The sequence below is a fragment of the Plutella xylostella genome, chromosome 29 (assembly GCF_932276165.1).
Source record: "Plutella xylostella chromosome 29, ilPluXylo3.1, whole genome shotgun sequence".
Taxonomy (NCBI): Eukaryota; Metazoa; Arthropoda; class Insecta; order Lepidoptera; family Plutellidae; genus Plutella; species Plutella xylostella.
The window spans coordinates 2,470,522-2,491,492 of NC_064009.1; the positions used below are offsets into that span (position 1 = coordinate 2,470,522).

Consider the following 20,971-nt stretch of genomic DNA (forward strand, 5'->3'; position numbering starts at 1 on the left):
ATACTTACTTACCCTAAAATCACCCAAAATGTACTTGAACATAATTGTCAATAAAGTTGGCGAGTAAAAGTTTATCGACCCACTGTGCAAACTTACATGTGTGCGTGTCACTGCGTGTGCTGTGTGAAGAGCATTGAAAACCCAAAATTGGCGCGGCACGTCACCCTGTACGGGCCCTTAAGGTAGAATTTAATTAGTGATTTTAAGGTACGTCATTTATATGTTGGTACACTTCGTACACCACAAAATTCTGATAGGTACTTGAATTCGGGCCATTCACTGAGAAACTCCCCATACACTATAACATAATACCATCACAAAATCATATAGCATAAACTCTAACAGAATCGACAGCTAGGCTGCCGTCATCCCAGGTGGGCAGCCAGGCATGCTTGGCCTCCCAGAACCTCAGCATGGCCTTGGTCCCGCGGTTCGTGTAAGGCTTGTCGTCTGTGTCTGGGAAGTCACTCAGCCCCCCCACTCGTAGACCGAGGGATATGTAGAACTGTAAGGGAGAGGTGTTATGAGTTTCTGTAGTCTCCTAGATCGTTCAGTCTGGGTCAAAGAAACATGACCTCTCAGAGAGATGAGTTACCTGTCAAAGTACAGTTGATACGTCACTCGGGGAGTCAACCTTAAGTATTATGAAAATGTACCTAATTAAGATTGACATGCACCAAAGTGTTTAGTGTCTAATCTCGATTTAAAGTAGATTTAGTGTCTAATCTCGATTTAAAAAAGGTCAGTCCATATAAATTTAGAGCCACTTGCACCAAAATATTAAATCTAGGGTGCTAGTGGCACTAAGTATTTGTCAGTTTTTTACGTACAAATTCATCAAACGGCGCCATAGGACTCCCTGCTCTCCACCTCTGGGCCTGAGTCAAGTTGTGGGCCTCCCCCCATGACCGCATCGCTTCAGGCTCTATAAACCCATATTGCTCTTCATCCACAAACATCGATATTCCATCTGGAATAATGATAAACACTGGTTAGGTTTATCATTTACAACCTTATATCGTTAAATTACTTATGAACCTACTTAACTGGATAGTAATTGCGTATTTAAGACAAGTTTCTAGACAGTATCGGATAAGAACTTATTATCAAAAACAAGGACTGAAGTAAGAAGGTTACCTACTTACATTAAATGTAATAAGGCCACAGAATTTCAAATCGATAGATACCTATTATCAGTAGAAGAAGAAAAGAAGATCGCACACAATTTAAACTAACCTGGGCGCCAAACCAGGCTATAATTATGGAACTCCTCCGTCCATCCTTCCCCACTCTTCTTCTCAAACAAAAACGCGTGTCTTCGTGACTCCTCCGCGGCTAGCACAACGCCGGCGCTGAGTGAGGAGCGGTACCGAGCGTTGCCTCGAGTGAAGGCCACCCGTGCCAGCCCTGATGCCCCTCGGCCCAGACCGTATACGCTGTCTAGAGGCTCTAGGGTTATTTCTGAAAAGAAGAAGGTGGTTGTTAGTAGGAGTACAGCCAGCCATTTCTTAGGCAAGTTGGTTATGTTGTACATGAAAAAACTACTGCATATTTATGCGAAAGTAGCTGCTGTCCACCTTTGGTATGGTCAGGTCTACCCATAGATTTGAGAAAAGCTACTTACTTCAATGATCTACATGGCAAATGCATACATATGTTTGAATAGAAGAAGGAATGTAATAAAACAAACGGCCCGGGCCACCATATCGTGGAAAATATTTCAGTTCATAGCTGGCAAACGTCAGAGTTTGTACCTGAATACAAACTTTATTATATTTTTAATTTACCAGGGAAAAGCCAATCCCCAGCCGGCAGTCTAGCCCGCACCTCCACCCTGCCGTACTTGAAGCTGAACCTCTGCCTCGTGGTCACCTTCCCCGTCATGACTGGAGGCAGGATGTTGGCGGCGGCGGCGGCGCGGGCACACTCTGGGGAGCCCAGGCGCCCGGTGCATCTGGAGGGGACATGAACTTACTTGTAAATAGAATAATAAGTAAGTATAAAAGGTACTTACAGAAAACGATCTTTAACACATTCAAAAGTGTCACATCACTGGGACCAGCTGCCGCTGCACGGTTTCTTTATCGCCGTAGATAAATGATATTATATCGCCATTTATCACAAATACGGCGCTGTGATTGCTGGAACGCTTATTAAACGAGTTTATCGACCTTGATAAGGAACCCGTGTAGTGTAGTGGCCGCTGATGCACCAATCATTGAATTGGTTTTCAAATACCACATACCTAGTGTGGTATAAATTAATTTATACATACGACTCCGAGAGGTCCACTTCTCCATGTATCTTCCAGCTGTTGTACTCTTGTGCCAACAACACCGGCGAAATTATAAGACTTCCATTTAGCACTCGAATAGTCCCGTTTAAAGAATAAAAGTTGAAAGGAAAATCCTGAAAACATAAATTATGTTAGCTTTCGTTTTGAGCTTTCCAAGCAATTTTTTTTCCTTTTGCGTACAGAATAACTTAATTATTTACCGGTTTATCAAGAAACATGACTTCAGGAGCCCAGAAATTCAGAGCTGAAGGTTTCAGGTAGTTAATTTTCTTTGTAAAGTGTTCCTCAAACAGTAATTCCCCTTTACAGGTGTAGGCTTTGCTCTGGACAGCTGAAACAGATCTGTTACAGCGTCTTGCAGGGGTTGGAGTCATTACTGTGGGTAGTTCTGTTGTCACTACATTCTCCGGTAAGACTGTATTGTTCAAATAGAAAATAGCTGCAAATAATAAATTTAGAGATTTTCAGTTTTATAAGGTAGTCAACAATCGATCGAAAAGTCTTAATTCAGAACGTAAGTACGTACGTAAGTATGTTATAAATATTGATAAGTACCTAATAATAATAAGATAGATAGACAGTTATCGTCAATAATGTAAAGAAATAAAGCATCAAATAAAAAAACTCCCTACGCAATTTTAAAACCAATTTCTTTAAAATTGTACTTACTTTTTATCTCAGCTTCGGCATCAATTATTATAATATATATAGCTGGATTACCACTGACTGACTGACTGACATGATTGTTCTCCCAGAAGGAGCCATTTTTTGATATAAAAATGTTTTAGGGAAATGTACAGGGTGCTCGGGTGAGCAGAGAAAAACCTCGACTTTTTAAAAAAAGTTGTAAAAAAAAAAAATTTTTTTTGTTCCTCCATTTTGGTGACCATACATTTTTTCATATTTCGAGGGTGTATTAAGAATGTCTGACAGATTATAAAAAAAATATAAAAAAATAAAAAAACAAAATGGCGGCCGAGTTGTAGTGACGTAAAGTTTAGGGCGTGTCAGACCCGACTTGAGGTGAATTGATCTCCCGGAAGGGGGGGAGGTGGGGGGATGATGTTTTTTGTAAACGGTGGGGCACATGATGAAATTTATGAGAAAATTCCAAAAAATGATTTTTTTTTAATTGCGGGGGGAGGGGAGATTTTTTTATAAAAACGTGTTTTTTCGGGGATTTTCAAAGCATTTTTTTATTGTGTTCGAGGCATTTGACAAGTTTGACTTGTATGGAGCGGTTGTGAAGTTTGACGAGTAGAGTTGCCATGTGAAAGAATTTTCCCCATTTTTAGGGTAAATTTCGAGATTTTCCCCAAAAACATGAAAAGTAGAAATGGCCACTTTTGATTTTAAAATTTGATGCAGTTTTGTCGGAAAGACCCGCACTAATGACATTTGACCATTTTTATTACTTTCGACTGGCAACCCTGGGTGATAGGCGAGATTATATTTTTTCGGATTTTTTTACGTCGACCCAACTTGAGGTGAATTGATCTCCCAGAAGGGAGGCAGGTGGGGTGATGATTTTTTTTGTACACGGTCGGTTGTATGGTGCAGTTTATGGGAAAATTCCGAAAAGTTGAAAAAACAAAATGGCGGACTGCTTTGGCGGCCATTTTGTAAAAGTGACTTTTTTTCACGATTTTTGATTGGTTTTTTTACATGTTTAGAGTGGTTGGGGAGATTTGTCTTGTATCGCGCATTTGTGTAGTTTGTAGGGTAGACTATACCTGTTAAATAAAATTTCCCCATTTTTAGGGAAAATTTTGAGATTTTCCCCAAAAACCTGAAAAATAGAAATAACCGTTTTGGATTTTAAAAAATGATGCAGTTTAGTCAGAAAGGCTCATACTAATGACATTTGACTATTTTTATCACTTTCGGCTGGCAACCCTGAGATATACGGGAGATTATATTTTTGAAAAAGTTCGACGTCGATTCAAGTTGAGGTGAATTGATCTCCCAGAAGAGGGGGAGGTGGGGTGATATTTTTCTTTGTATATGGTTGGATATATGGTGAAATTTATGGGAAAATTCCGAAAACTGCAAAAATAAAAATGGCGGATGAAGTGGCAGCCAATTTGTAAAAGAGAAATTTTACATGTTTTAAGGCTATTTCACCTGTATTGAGTGGTCTGACAGTTTTGACTTGTAGAGCGCGTTTGTGTGTTTAGGTACGTTTAATTTTTCTATGAAATAAAAACTGCCCATTTATAGGGAAAAAACAAAATTTCCCTAAAACATGGGAATTTTTTTACATAAATATCCAATTTTATCCCTTTAAGATGGTCTGAGGGGATTCGAATGTATAGCGCGTTTGTGTAGTTAAATGCATAGATTTTTAATTAATAATAAAAACTCCCCACTTTAAGGGAAAAAAATCGAATTTTCCCTAAAACGTAGAAAAAATTACCAACATTTGCAATTTCACCCCGTTGAAGTGGTCAGACAGATTTATGGTATATGGCGCATTTGTGTAGATAAATACAAACAATTAATATTTAAAATAAAAACTCCCCACTTGTAAGTGGCCGGACAGATTTTTTAAGGTATATGGCGCATTTGTGTAGATGAATGCATGTTTTTTTTAATAAAAATTAAAACTCTGCACTTTTGGGGAGTAAATAAATTTCTCTAAAAACATGGAAAAAAAATATCAATGTTATCTTAATATGCCTTTCAAATGATAGGTATGCCAAATCCATTATATAATTGATCCAATCTTAGTTAATTACAGTGATCATAACATTCAAGGTAGATTTTAGTTAGACACCCATCTTATTACTTATTCAATATTCATCCCTGGATATATGTACATACCTACTTCAAGGTTTACTAACTGATTTGGTCTTAACAACAATTACCTTAGTAGGTAGATAAATGTTTTAAATATTCTCCACACAAGAGACATACTATGTAAGTATATTTTTTTTAGTTAGTAAGACTATAACTATGCAGGTCATAGTGTAGTAGTTTTTTACCTACCTATAATAAAACTATGACTTCCTCATAATCTAATCTATAATATAAACTGTGTCTAAATTAAACCAAATTAGGGCTGATTTTTCAATAGCCAGATAAAAGTTATCAGGAGAATAATTCTCATACTGTCCTGTGTGAATGTTTGTATTAAACTGTGACACAGCTATTTTATTAGTCAGATAACATTTATCTGGCTATTGAAATATCAGCCCTAGGAAAGACATCAGACAGAACCCTTATTACATTCGAATAACTGTAGTTTTTGTTTGTATCAAATGTCTTTCCCCGTGGAATGGGATATAGTCACTAGATTATTGTATTGGATTAGAAATCAAACAATGATTAATTTCTTGATTAAAGATTTATTTAACTCATCAAATTATTATTATTGAACCCATTTTGACACCTACATAAAATTAATAATTTAATTACTCTTGATAATCCAATCAGTTTATTGTTACATAGGCTGTTATAAAGCAACTTTGAATTATAATTAATTGTTTTTCTTTCCTCTGTACAAGTTAACTTCATAAACACATTAGTGGTACTCCTTTCCAGAATTTGGCAACTACTTAACCATTAATGTTTCTCTTTAGTAGTAAGTATACTTTTGTAGAATTGCCCTTGATTGATTGTTCATTAGGTTCATAAAATAATAAATTAATCACTATTGGTAGGTTGGCTGTGGCACTTCTTGGCTAAGTGTTCACTCACACTCTCTTTGTGATCTCATCTAATTTGTCAGGTAGGCTCTCATCTTTCAGCAGTTTTCGAAAATTGTATATTGTTCCTGTTGCAGGTAAACATCAAGTTCTACCTTATTTTATATTTTATCTTAGATTAATCTTTCAGTTTTCCAATCAGCAGGTAAGTAGTAGATAGGTCGATAGTTAGTGACACTCATTATTTTAATTACAGTCAAGATATATGCAAGATGTTAGTACCTTTACCTATTAAAAATGTATTAAATATTCCCACTTTCCCAGTTCCCAAAATCTACGTTTTTCGTTTTATCAGTTTTATGTCTACAAAAAAGAATCTGTGGTATCCGTCGGAAATGGTCGGAAACGTCAGAAATCATCGGAAATCGATACCACAGATCATCCGATCTGTCATTCTTGCAGATAATTAAATTATCATCAGAATAAGGAGTTACAACTAAAAGGAAACCCAAAAACATGGTGGTAAACATTGAAGAACTCGCTCTACTGCTGTAATTATTATTGTTGTTTAATTCACAATATCGAATGGTAATTTGAAATCGAAAAAAACTTAAAATATCAAAAACCAACAGGGATCAAACAGCAGAATCGTAGTCGAGGCGACCGACACGGCACGGCACGTAGTGTTATTTTCTCTATGGGTACGGCGGCGGTGGCGACAACCAAGCCAACCTTCCCTATTTTTCTACATTCGAGTTCGTTTCGACACTCACTTAAGATGTCAGAAGCAGCATCTTATGCTGGCACCACACTTGGCTATTCGTATTTGTTTTGGATGTTTGATGTATTTGCCAAATACCAAAAATATAGGCGAATTCGGCAATCATTTTGGGGAATATAACATGTATACTGACCACACACGATATGGTAGTGTTCGATAACAAGCAAATAAGAATAGCCAAGTGGAATGGAAATATTAGTTAGGTACACTTGTTTGCCAAAAGCTGCGTACAGACCGGCGGTTTCGTTGACCTTCGTTGCTGCAATCTGCCCTGTATTATGTATGATAAATATCCATCGCTGGGCGTTCGTTGGGCCGGTCTGTACGCAGCTTAAAGCAAACCACGCACAAAGCGAAACCAATACGATAAAATTATTCTTATTTAAAAGATAGCTCGTGGCAGATTCTTGCGCTTAGGATCGTATTTCATTACTAACTTTACTAACACGATATGAAAGATGCCTAAATAGTTCTTTTTAATAATAAATCTGTACAATGTTAGACGAGCGAGAGTCTGGAATGAACTTAAAAAGTATTTTTTTGAAATCATTGTCTATGGTTTTTGCATTAAAAAAATATAAGTGTTTCATGAACAACCACTGTTTTTTTACCTCAGACCTGCCCTGTATTATTATGTATGATAAATATCCATCGTTGGGAGTTCGTTGGGCCGGTCTGTACGCAGCTTAAAGCAAACCATGCACAAAGCGAAACCAATACGATAAAATTATTCTTATTAAAAAGATGGCTCGTGGGATTTCAAATTAGAATCGTATTTCATTACTAACTTTACTAACACGATATGAAAGATACCTAAATAGTTCTTTTTAATAATAAATCATGAAAATGTTAGACGAGAGTCTGGAATCAATTTTAAAAAATATTTCTTTTAAAACATTGTCTATGGTTTTTGCATAAAAAAAGTATAAGTGTTTCATGAACAACCACTGTTTTTTATCCTTTTTAACGAGGGCGCTGGTGTCTATGTCAAATAAAGAGTATCAAGTAATGTTGTCTTGTTATAGCCACCGCAGAAGGGCATTTTTTTTAAGTTAATCTTTACAAGAAACAAAACTTTGCCGCCAATATGTTAGAAAAAAAGTTAAAAGTGAAAAATTTGTTTGACACTTTTTGCTTTGAGTTTCAGGTGAGTGCATCAATATTTGTAAATTTTCTTAATATTCCATTAATGTTTCTTTAATTATGATTTAATCATATCATCATCACGACCCATTACGTCCCCACTGCTGAGGCACGGGTCTCCTTCCAATGAAGGAAGGGTTTAGGCCTAGTCCACCACGCTGGCCAAGTGCGGGTTGGTGGACCCCAACACAAGCAAGCTTGTGCTGAGAGAGTTGTCGGGTAAGTGGGCAACCCGACTGTCAGATGTTTTCAAGCCGCCCGAAGGCCTCTAGACTAGGCTTAACGACTGCTGCCGAAGCAGCAACCGGGACCCACGGCTTAACGTGCCGTCCGAAGCACGGAAGCGTCCAGAAAAGCACCACTTGAAATTGGTCACCCATCCAATGGCTGACCGTGTCAGTTGTTGCTTAACCTCAGCGATCAGTTACGATCACTGAGGCCCGCTCGACTACGGACGCTTCATCATATAGAAGTATCAAATATCAAAGTATCAATCCAATGTGCAATTAAAATATATATTTTTATTACTATTCACCTAAAATAGACATAGTGGAAACAGTGAAATTTCTTTAGATGTCAGGAATCTTTTCCGTTCCTAGATAAAGTGAAAATATGTACATTTTAACAAATTTACAACATTTATATGGAAGGTTTATTGTGCTAAATGTTAAGTAAGTACGTACTAACACTAATTTGAAAAAACCTAGGCTACTTATCTAAAATGGCGTCATGATGCTAACGACGCTAATGCGGTGAAAAGATTAGCTAGACAGATCAGCGTCAGATTAATCGTGTAGCACTTAAATTCAGACTCCTTTCGGGCACCTCAATATCCATAACTCCTTGCTAAAGTTGTCTGTTGGAAATAATATATACTTATTAAAGTTTTATTTTATTTTTTTAAATTGGAATACCAATAGCTTAAACAACTAACATTAAATTATGAGCAATAAACTAGGTATAACGATGTTGTAAAAGTTGTAGGCTTATCCTTGGAGTTAATCTGGTTGCCTGTAATACAAAATCTATTGTTTCTGGTTTACTAATGGTCATGTTTCTGGTTTACTTATGGGTCATCAATGAGTTACTAAGTGGGATATAAGTAGTTAACTCAAAAATTGGAAACCTCTTTGAGATCACTACACAAACCTTTTAAATTTATTAATACTTACATCTATTATTTTCTCTCTGTGCGGTGTCAGTGTCTGCATGTGACTAACTTGAATGTAATCTTTGTGCAATTATTATGCATATCTCCAAGTTAACTCCATTACTAACCATGGACCATTTCTCATCCTGTCAGGAATTAAATCCAAATCTCTGATGTGAGAGGCAGGCTAGCTACCACCTCTGATAACTTTCATTATAGGACTTTAAATAAGTTAATTACTAATTCGTCAATTAAAATAAGACATAAAATTCTAAATCCAGATAATCCCAACTTATTATTTCATTCATTCACTAACTGTGTTCATTCCTAATAATTTTCCTGTTAGAATGGAATATAGTTAATGTTCCAAACTAAATATAGTAGAAGTACCTGAAATTTACTGAAATTTATTCATAAATGAATAGATTAAATAAATAAATTACTTATTTCATTAGCGGTGGTAGCTCAGTCGGGTGAGCGCCCGCTTCTTAATCAAGAGATGCGGGTTCGAATCCCGGCGCTGACATGTACCAATGAGTTCTTTTAACTTAAGTACAATGTATACCATAGCTCTTACGGTGAAGGAAAACATCGTGAGGAAACCTGCATATCTAGATCTAGCACATCTAGATATGTGAACCCACCAACCCGCAGTGGACCAGCGTGGTGGGAAATGGTCCAAGCTAAGGAAGGCAGTTTAGACCTTGGGGATATGCACAAAGGTTCCACTCGAGAGAGCCAGGTGCAGGTACTTACACCCCCACAGAGAATAGAATAGAATAGAATACAATACTTATTTAATTAAATATGTTGTGAAATGTTTTCAATTCATATAATGAATTTATACTTAAAATTCAATTTCTGGTGATATCATGAACCCGGGCCGATACTCATGTTTTGTTTACAGTATGGTACCTACATTGAATAAAATTAAACAAAATTATTAACATGCAGAAACAGAATAGTTATAAAAAAATCATATAGTTCTACCATAAATTAATCAGCTGATAAATGAAAATGATAAATTTATTTAGCAATTTTTATTTTTCTTCATTTGAATACTGGTTGTTAATAATAAGAAACTATACTTAATCTTCACATTTTTAAATAGATTCCCAACAACACTCATAATCTTGACCTCAGGTTTATAGTCATCACATTAGTTCAAGGGAATCCCAGGAACACTCAATCTTGCTCTCAGGTTTTTAGTCATCACATTAGTTCATCAGACGTTCACCATTTGATGCAGGTTCTATGGTCCAACTGGTCTTATGTAGGTTGCTAAGTATTAAAATAAATATTGCCTTGATAGATGATTCTTCTTCTTCCTAGCCTTTTCCTTATTAGATGATTATCATGTCTTATCGGCAGAACAAAACCAATTATTTGAAACTGTTAGAAGATTTCACTTACTTTTACAATTAGATAAAAACAAAATATTTTTTATGTATTTGTATAAGCTAAACAAATTGAGATTATTTCACTTTGATAGAACAATGACAACTGACAGGTGACAAGTAGAACTTCTCTGACACACTCTGAGCTCTGACACAAATACATTCCGTTATACATATTTTTTCTAGGCAGATTTAACTGGCGTTCTCAAAGAACATAGCGGCCAAATAAATCAATCCCAGTAACACAGTCATAATTTATCAAATTGTTTTCTTAAGGGTGTAATTTATCAGTGAACTTCTTATGACTGGTTGATCTACCAATAGAAATAATTTCTAATTATTTTTACAATTGATTATTGTTTTTATTATCAACAATATTTCTTCTAAAATCTTCACTGATAAATTACACCCTTAAGAAAACAATTTTATAAATTATGACTGTGTTACTGGGATTGATTTATTATTTGTGTAGAATCAACACTTCAAAGCTAAAATTCTCACTGTCCTTACATTTGCTCTAATATTTTTTTATGAAGGTATAATATGAAGTATTCTCAATTCCTCAACTAACAACTTCAACGTTTTTTATTTCATTTTTTATTATTAATCATTGTAGTGTTCATCATCATCATCATCATCAGCCAATAATCATCCACTGCTGGACATAGGCCTCTCCCAAGGAGCGCCACAACACTCGGTCCTCGGCCTTCCTCATCCAACCACTACCCGCCACCCGCCTAAGGTCGTCAGTCCAGCGGGCAGGAGGGCGTCCCACGCTGCGTTTGCCTGTTCGTGGTCTCCACTCGAGAACTCGTCTACCCCAACGGTTATCGGTTCTTCGGCAGATATGACCAGCCCACTGCCACTTCAGCTTGCATATTTTGACAGCTATGTCGGTAACCTTAGTCCTCTGACGGATAACCTCATTTCTGATACGATCCATCAGAGAAACCCCAAGCATAGCTCTCTCCATAGCACGCTGAGCGACTTTAAATCGGTGGACCAGTCCTACCGTCAGTGTCCACGTCTCTGCACCATACGTCATCACTGGCAGGACGCAGTGTAGTGTTATACATAATGTATTAAGTATATTATATATAAATATATATATACTACGTATAAACATGCCAAAAATAATAATTTCAGACTACAAACAAAATGCAACGCAGTGCGGGACGTCCCAAGAAGATTCGTCGCGGTCGTCGCAGCACGACGACGACGGCGCAGCCCACCTCGTCCAAGGTGGGAGAGAGCCTCGGCCCGGCCAGCGACGGCGGGATCGACGGGGTGAGCTGCGTGGCGGCGGCGTCTACGCACCAGGGCGGGCCGAGGTTTGCAGGTGAGGGTCAAGGAGCTCAATGTGTGGCCATGTCTACTTGTGCATCTGTAATATCCGTAATCAAAAAGCGACAAATATTCCAACAGACTGACATGGACAATATCCTTGATGCTGGACACGCTTTGTATCCAGTAGTACCTCGACCAGAGGGAGAAAGATTCATTTGCCCCGAAGATTTACCTACCCATATAAAGGTTCCAAATTTCGATGTAGACATATCTGTTACATATAGTTATAGTGCGTTGTATCCTTCCCAAATGTGCGATTTAGATCATTTTTTGCAAGAATTGAACAATTTTTTGATTCGCGATTTGTTTTGTAACGAATCAGAAGATGATACAACCAGCTATTTATTTACTGGGCAACATCAAACGGTATCGTTTTGGCGTTTTAGGAATGAATATTATTTATTTAATAGTCACGGTGTCGATCCCACAGGGCTGTACAATACGAACAACAACACTTTGAACGTCGCCCGGTTATTTAGATGTCACGATTCTCTGTCTCTCGCCAGATTATTATTAGGTAACTGTAGTTTTCAGGGAGTAAACCAGTATGACATTCATAAGTTAACCGTTATCAAGTATTTACCGCGTAATTTAAATCCGATTGTATTATTGACGAGATTACCCGAGATTAGTTTAAAGAGAAAAATCGATACCGTTGCGGTTGATCCTAAATTATCAATGAACCCAGTCGTTATTATAGAACGAACTGCCGCTGCCGTTGTAGAAGATAAATTAATAAACGTTCGTGGACGACCAAAAAAGATTTGTAAGGGCCCAAAAAAAACTGTATCGAATCCACATTTAGTAGCAGTTAATAAATACGCAGCGTCACATCCAGAAATTCATAGAAAATCAGTTCAGCGTTATAGTCAGGCCAATCCAACCGTTAACAGAGAGGCGGTAGAGCGTTACACGCGAGCAAATCCGGAAGTTAATAGGGAAGCCGTCCAGCGTTACTCACAGAATAATCCAGAAATTAACAGGTTAGCTAGCCAACGGTATAACGCAGTTCGGAACGTAGATGAAAGCTTACGGGTTTCTAAATCTTTGATTGCCGTTCGAAGCGGTGACGATCTCAACACCGTGCCATTATTTAGTTTGAAGAGGCAATCACTGAAGGAACATGATGCGTATCGGTGTTCACATTGCAATGCAACATTATTTTTTGAAGAAAAAGCCCGAACTCAATGGTGTTGTGGCCGTGGGAAGTATAACGTTCAGAATTTCCCACCTTTGACCGAAAACTTTTATGATGGCCGGCCATTTAATGACAGACCGCGAGCATACAACAATTTATTTGCATTTAGTGCTCTAGGCGTGTCTCATGGTTTTCAAAATCCCGATAGTGGTTTAGCATTCGTCAAAATCCAAGGTCGGATCTACCACCGTGTATTTGATTTAGGATATAGAGACACGCAAAATCCTATCGGTCTATACATCGAAGATCATGAGGAACGTCAGAGAATAGCTAGCGGACAAAGACTCGACCGACAGACTGTGACTGAAATAAATAATTTTATGCATAGTGTCAACCCGTACATAGATTGCTTTAAACAACTCGCTCGTGAAACATCTGATGACGCGTACCTTCGGTTTGAAGCCACGTCGCGTCGAACTCACGGTAACATCCTCGGAGATATGCCTTTAGGTAATGAAATCGCCGCGATCATTAGCACAGAAAGGGAAGAGTTTAGTCCGCGTTGTATAGCAATTTGGAAAATCGGAAACAGGAGACCTCATCAGGTAGATTATTTTAACCCGTTATATGAATCATTTCAATACCCGCTGTTGTACCCTCACGGAACTCCCGGTTGGACCATTAACAAACAGACAAACGACGGATCAAAGCTTTCTCAAAATAAATACGTACGTTGCTTACTTTTGTCTGAAGCGCGTTTTGTTGATTACGGTAGATTATCAGAAGAATGGGTAGTCGATATGTATTGTCGTGTTGAAGAAGAACGGCTTAGATATATATTAAATATTCAAAATAAAACCGACTTGCTAAGATCAGCCCCGTTTAATGAAATTAGGAACAATGAACGCGAATTTGTAGGCGATGAAACCGTACAGGGGGAGGGTGGTATCGTACCGGGACGTGTTTATCTACCCAACACTTTTACTGGCGGGCCACGTTACATGAAAACCAAATATATGGACGCTATTGCAATTGTAAACCGGCTAGGCACACCATCATTCTTTTTAACAGTAACTTGTAACCCAAAATGGTCAGAAATTCAAAAATCTCTTGCACCAGGCCAAAAACCTTATCCAAGCTTGTGTGCGAGAGTATTTAACTTAAAATTAACACAGTTGTTGAGGGACATACGGTCCGGTACTTGGTTTGGCAAATGCACATACATCATACACGTCATTGAATTTCAAAAGCGTGGTCTGCCACATGCCCATATTTGTTTCCGCGTTGATGGTGGCGGACCAATTCAAAACACCGATATCGATAAATTTGTCAGGGCAGATATACCATCCGCGGACGAAGCCGAAGGTAGATTGCGACAGGCAGTTTTAAATCACATGATCCACGGACCCTGTGGACCTCCTCACAGAACAGACCTACCTTGCTGGGATAATGAAAAAAGTAAATGCTCCAAGTTTTTCCCCAAAAATGCTACAGACGTAACATATACAGACGATAAAGGGTTTGTACGTCTTCGTAGAGATGCCAACAATAGCGGTACTATAAGGTTTCGTAACCGGCCAGTAGAAGTGAGTGATTTGTGGGTAGTACCTTACAACGCTGCCATCCTCCTCAAGTATGACTGTCATGCTAATTTAGAGGTCTCCTCCGCGCATAAAGTTATTAAGTATTTATTTAAATATATAACGAAGGGCAAAGATGAAACGCGCGTAGCTATGGTCACCGGTGATCAAAATGATGAGGTCGAGAATTACGTGACAAAACGGTACATAGGGTCTTGTGACGCGGCGTGGCGGATTTTCGAATTCGACATTACAGCTCGCGAGCCCACTGTCCAACAACTGACGGTTCACCTTGAAGGGGCGCATAACGTAGTTTTTAGAGCGAATGCTGCAAGTGACGCGGCCGACAATTCATGTTCCACGTTGATGCTATATTTCGCGCGTCCGACCGGTCCAGAATTCGACAATCTCACGTATCTAGACTTTTATGAACGGTATATTGTCCACACGCAAAGGCCAAAATCAAATAGGGTGGAAGTTCACGAAATCATGAATAAGTTTATTACTAAACGGCAGCGCGGAGAAAATGTAACGCGTTTGTTTTGGGTTGCACCAAATAGAGGTGAGCAGTTTTACCTGCGTATGCTTTTGGCTTTATACCCGTGTCGGGGATATAACGATTTGCTCAATTTTGGGGGTCCAGATTGTAAAACGTTCCAGGAAGTCGCAAAGAATGTAGGTATTGCCAACGATGAGCAGGAATACCAACGAGCCATACAAGAAGCTGCCACATTTTTTACCGGTCCCCGGTTACGCAGCTTTTTCGTGCTACTGGCCGTTAATGGAGCTCCTGCGGCTCTTTTGTGGGAAACATCGAAAAATCTTATTTGTGAAGATTTCATTGAACGATGCCCCAACGACACCGAAAGAGCTTACAAGTTAGCATTAGTACAAATCGATAGACTTTTGCGAAAACACGGCACCAATCTTGTGGCACAGGGACTTCCGGATGTTCCAGATGACACGACTGAATTAATTCGTGAACAGACGAGTGAATTCAGCACAGTTCAACTCAGTGCTTTCGTCGAACGTTGGTTGCCTGTCTTATCGCAAGATCAACGCGAAATATTCGATTACGTTGATCAACTGTTAAAAGACCCAGTCTATCATTCAACGAATAACAATGCGATTTTCGTTGATGGGCCTGCAGGAACAGGAAAGACCCTGTTATTAAACGTGGTCGCGTCTCATGTCCGTGGCTCATTAGGGGGCGTAGTGTTGTGTACCGCAACGTCCGGCATAGCGGCGCAAAATTACGTAGGCGGGACAACAGCACATAGCATGTTTAAATTTCCTTTAGACATTGTGGACGATTTAGGATATTGGAATATTACGAACGGCACTCAGAGAGCAGAGCTTATTTATCATGCGTCAGTAATAATCTACGACGAAGCCCCTATGGCACACAAATATCTCGTGCATTTATTAGATCGCTCTTTACGGGATTTAATGAAGTCTGATAGACTTTTCGGCGGGAAGGTCATTATTTTTGCGGGAGATTTCCGTCAGATCCCACCAGTAGTAACAAACGCTAGAAGTAACGCAGACGTAATTAATTGTTCATTAAAGTCCTCTCATATTTGGCCCCAGTTAAAATGTTTTGCCCTATCAACCGCTCAGCGGAGTAGAGATGACCCGGAATTTTCAGAATTTTTATTAAATATCGGATCTAATAATATTCAGTCAGAACCTATAGATTCAGGCCGCAACATCACCAATTTGATAAATGTCTCTAACGTAAATTATGTCACAGAAGTATATTTTTTTATTGATTCTGTATTCCCAACTGAATGCCTCAATGACCCAGATATCTGTTGTCAGCGAGCGATACTGTGTACACATAATAACGGCGTTAGAGAAATTAATAATATAGTACTAAATAGGGTTTCCGGAGAACTGCTGCATTTCTTTTCAGTCGATAAAACCGTTGCGGACAATGCCGACGAAATATTTTTAGGTACGGATACGTTGAACAAAGCGCAGCCCAAAGGAATACCGGAACATGACCTGCAATTAAAGATAGGTAGCGTTTGCATGGTCATGCGTAATTTAAGTTTTTCGGATCGTTTAGTGAACGGCACTAAAGTAATAGTAGTAGCTGCGTCTCCCCGTCTAATAACTGTGCGGAAACCTAATGAACATGAGTTATATTTTATTCCGCGAATTTCATTTAAAGCGCCTATCGCTACGAATAGCCCCATAGAAATGTTACGTCGTCAGTTTCCGTTGCAAGTTTGCTACGCCATGACTATACACAAGAGTCAAGGACAGACTATCAACCGTGTGGGAGTTGATCTTAGGTCGGACGTATTCAGCCACGGACAACTTTATGTCGCGCTAGGTCGTGTACGAAATCGAAACGATCTAACTATTCTTATTAACCGTGATCGTGTCGTTAATAATCACCCGTACGTTAACAATGTAGTATTCCCTGAGTTATTAGGTAGAATGTAATTAAGCGACTTCTCTCACCTCTATTTGGCGGGTAGTTAAATCAATTTTGTTCGTGAAATTATTATTATGTAAATAAAATCAATTTAAATCATGGTTGCATATTGTCTTTTTGACCCGTTTATTTATTGCTTTAGATTAAGATGTAAATTATGCCAAATATTTTTACACTCTACAAATACACTGCTCAATTATTTAAATTTATGCGGGCTTTTTTTTACAACGCTATGTAGGTATATAATTCGCACCCTTATTCCAACACCGTCAACATTTAGTAACTTTTGGTATAGTGACGATTTGGATTCGACGCGGAATCCAAATATTTTTATATTGCAGTAACTCATTAATTTTATTGAAAATTTTGTATAATGACGGTATTGGAATATGGGTGCGAATTATATATTTTTTATTGATATTCTGTAAATAATAATATGTACACATACTTACCTACATTGAATGTACATTTTGTTTAAATTACTGCAGGGTGCTAATTTGAGTATAATTGGCTATACTAAAGCTCTCGGTGAAGAAATTTTCATAATCCATTTTTTGAATCATTGCACTTCTCGATATGGTAATGATTGCAATCATCGATTGACGATGTTCGGTATGCATGAACTTCGGAGACCCACTTTCCCTGTTGGGCCAGTCTGTGCAAGTGCTAATAGTCATTCATGACGATGAATCATAGTTCAGTGTCGGGTGTATCTGAGGATCGTGTGAGTTGGTTTTGATTCGTTGAGCTGTTCTGGGCCATCATTGTCAGAGACGCAAAGGTGTCGATACTGGGGTGCATAGGTCAAATGCATTTATTCACAGATATGGGCAGAGACGGGAGCGTGTGTTGGCTCACAATTGTTTGTGGTCATCGCAACGGCCGGCCAAGGGGCGGTGCCGGCATACCTACATCTGACGGTATCATGTACACCTACTATCTTCTGGGAACTTCGTGCACGAGTGTCCTGCGGTGAACAGGCGGTGGCGTGGCCCAGGCACCCACCACGCTAGCGGGTGGCGCGTGGTGTAGCTCAGGGGGGCTTGGCGTGTAACCGAGCGTCTATATACGCCAGTGTCTGTCCCTTAAACTGTCTAATCTACTATAAATATGATATATTATAGTATTTTTCAGGTAATTTATTTGTATAGTTACATACATATATCATGTCGCTTCATGTTATTTTTAGTGCATTACTTCTTTGGCGAAACTTACATCTAACTGGAAGACATACTATCATTACCTTAGTTTGTCGGTTTCGTAACCGGAATGGCAATTCTGTCTGAACATAATTATTTCACTACACAACTACTATATTCCACAGTTATCAAAACAACATTTAAAAAGTATATAGGAACGTACCTATTTTGTTTCGCTCAAGTTCTGATCAGAGTATTGAGATAATCCTTGGTAGGTGTCTACCTCCAGTGGACGTGTATTAGATAACATGTCAATATTGTAAATTAATTATTATTATTATACTTAAGACTGTTTTAACTTATTAATATAATCATATAGTCATTCGGGGAAAAATCGCATCACGGTGCACGTAACTATGAGTATCAATCCAACTATAGCCTCCTGTTATATCAGATGTCTTTTAATTTTCTTTTAGTAGCAAAATTATAAATGACTCTTTCTGATACTTTCTATGACCTCCGTCATCCATCCTTTTAAAAATAAAACACACATACAAGACTTATGACGATAACGCGTCGCAGACAAGCGCGCCCTTTCGATTAATTTCCTTACAAAATGTATAGAAGCGTCGTGTCTTCTCACCCCGTTCGCGTTCGCGCCCCGTTCTTTCTGTTTGCGTTGACTCGCAATACTTCTATTCATTTTGTATGAAAAATAACCGAAATGCCGCGCCGTTCGCGACGTGTCCTCGTCTTAACATATTTCAATAGGTATTGCGACTTAAATGACTCAGATGTCTTTTAACTTTCTTTAAATAGCAAAGTTATAAATGACTCTTTCTGAGTACATTTCAAGTCACAGTTTTTTTCGATAAACCACCGTTCATGCCTTTAAATTTCTCCAATGTCTCAACTTTCACTTAGTACTAATGCCATAAGCACTATTATTTTAAAATAAATTTGTAAAAAGTTTTCGGGAATTTCAATTTATCACTAAGAAGGTGAGACTCGAGAAGCTCGCGCGGCACTATCACAACTTCCAGAAGACCGTACTGCTAATTCTGCGCCTGCAGTGTCGCCATACAAAAGAAGAAAAGATGGATGCCGAGCCCGCCAGAATGCCATTAAAGGATGATGGTGAAGGCATTAAAGGATGATGGTGAAGATCCATCCACGTTGAACCATAACATGATGGTCTCCAACTTTGATACAACATCCACTGCGTGAAGCTTGTTGTACGACACACATTCCACACGACCAATTTCGGAAATTTAAAGTCAAGCCATCATCAGTCATCATCAGGATGTTCATGACCTAGCCCAGGCAGCGCATCTTCCCTTCACACCCCTGACTCTTCAAGATCAGCAGTTTCTGGCGCATTCCTGTTGAAGTTGACACTGAGGCAGTACTGGATGAGAACCCCACAGTCACTACAAGGGCCGAGGTGGCAGCCTAGGCTCACATGATCAAACCGACGACCAACCAGTACAAGGACACTTCAACCAGCAGTCACACTGCAGCTTCGGCGCCAGCACCAGAAGCAAGGCGGCAGGCTCGGCGGCATCCGAAGGCATCAATCATCGGTCGTGATATTAGCTATTGGGTCTCACCAAATCTGGCATCAAATTCTTCGGGATGGTTTCACTGATTTTATTTTAAGTACTAATTAACGGTAGTGATTCTTAACAGAAACTAAGTTGCTCACATGGCAGTATAGGTATAGGTAATGGTAGTAGATTTTTTTCACGACATTCTTAAACTTATTTGTATACAACTTTTGCAATCTATTTAAGTAAAATATGTTTTGTTTATGGTATGGTCATGTAGGTTGGTACAATTTTATGTAAATAATGGTTTGTCTACAAAAAAATATAAAAAAACATAAAAAGAACAAAAATATACTGGCATAAAAAAGATAAAAAAAGAAAAAAAAACTGTGAAAAACATAAAAAGACAAAAAAAATGAAATACGAAATAATAAAAAAATACATAAAAAGGCAAATCATTATTAGAACATTATATAGGTACTTAACTATCGAAATAGGCATACCATAATACATTATTATTATCATCTCATCTTTCTTTTTCGTAGGTAACTTGTAAAATTAATTCTTACTTTAATTAGTCTGAAATTATTATCTATGCCATCGCGCGATTGAGTGGCTCGGCCGAAAATATGAAAATAGAACAAAGTATTATTATTGTGTAGATACTAAAAATTTATACACGTTCGCTGTGTAAGTAGGCACCTCCCAAGAAGCGGACCTCATTTGACCTCAACTTCTGTTCAGTGCTGCGATCACAATTTTGACACTTCTCGAATACGCGATTCACCCTCTTTATTATTTTTAACTCTAAAACCCTATTTCGCCCCTTCAGTCTTTCAAGATAATCAAGATACTGGATTTAATAATAATGATACACGATAAATTTAATAACCTTAAAATGTAGTACTTATGTAGTGAACGATAGTATGTCATCCAGTTTTATGTAGTTTAATTAATGAACTTTAAATCATCAATTTAAAGCGGTGGTAGCTCACTCGGGTAAGCGCCCGCTTCCACTGTTGAGTTCTTTTAACTTAAGTACAATGTATACCATCGCTCTTACGATGAAGGAAAACATCGTGAGGAAACCTGCATATCTAGATTTAGCACATCTAGATATGTGAACCCACCAACCCGCAGTGGACCAACATAGTGGTAAATGGTCCAAGCTTAGGAAGGCAGTTTAGACCTTGGGGATATGCACAAGGGTTCTATCTCGAGAGAGCCAGGTGCAGGTACTTACACGACAAAGAATAAAATAGAATGATCAATTTACATTATATTAGCATTTCCCGCAAGCTTCCCTTCTTCTAAAAGATATTCCCGTGGAAATTCTGCGAAAAAAATAAGCCTGTATGTT

General features: G+C 38.4%; 1 protein-coding gene across 1 annotated transcript in view; it reads right to left on the reverse strand.

The window, feature by feature from the left end:
• Positions 1-206: 206 nt before the first annotated feature.
• LOC125488461 (beta-1,3-glucan-binding protein-like) overlaps positions 207-20,971 on the reverse strand; it is a 41,126-nt gene continuing 20,361 nt past the window's right edge. The window contains exons 3-9 of the mRNA XM_048631745.1: positions 2,966-2,991; positions 2,497-2,735; positions 2,276-2,409; positions 1,788-1,954; positions 1,237-1,461; positions 831-970; positions 207-505 (exon numbers count right to left, since the gene is read on the reverse strand). Coding sequence (XP_048487702.1) covers positions 323-505; positions 831-970; positions 1,237-1,461; positions 1,788-1,954; positions 2,276-2,409; positions 2,497-2,735; positions 2,966-2,991 — 1,114 coding nt within the window. The 3' untranslated portion in view covers positions 207-322. The remainder of the gene's footprint in view (positions 506-830; positions 971-1,236; positions 1,462-1,787; positions 1,955-2,275; positions 2,410-2,496; positions 2,736-2,965; positions 2,992-20,971) is intronic.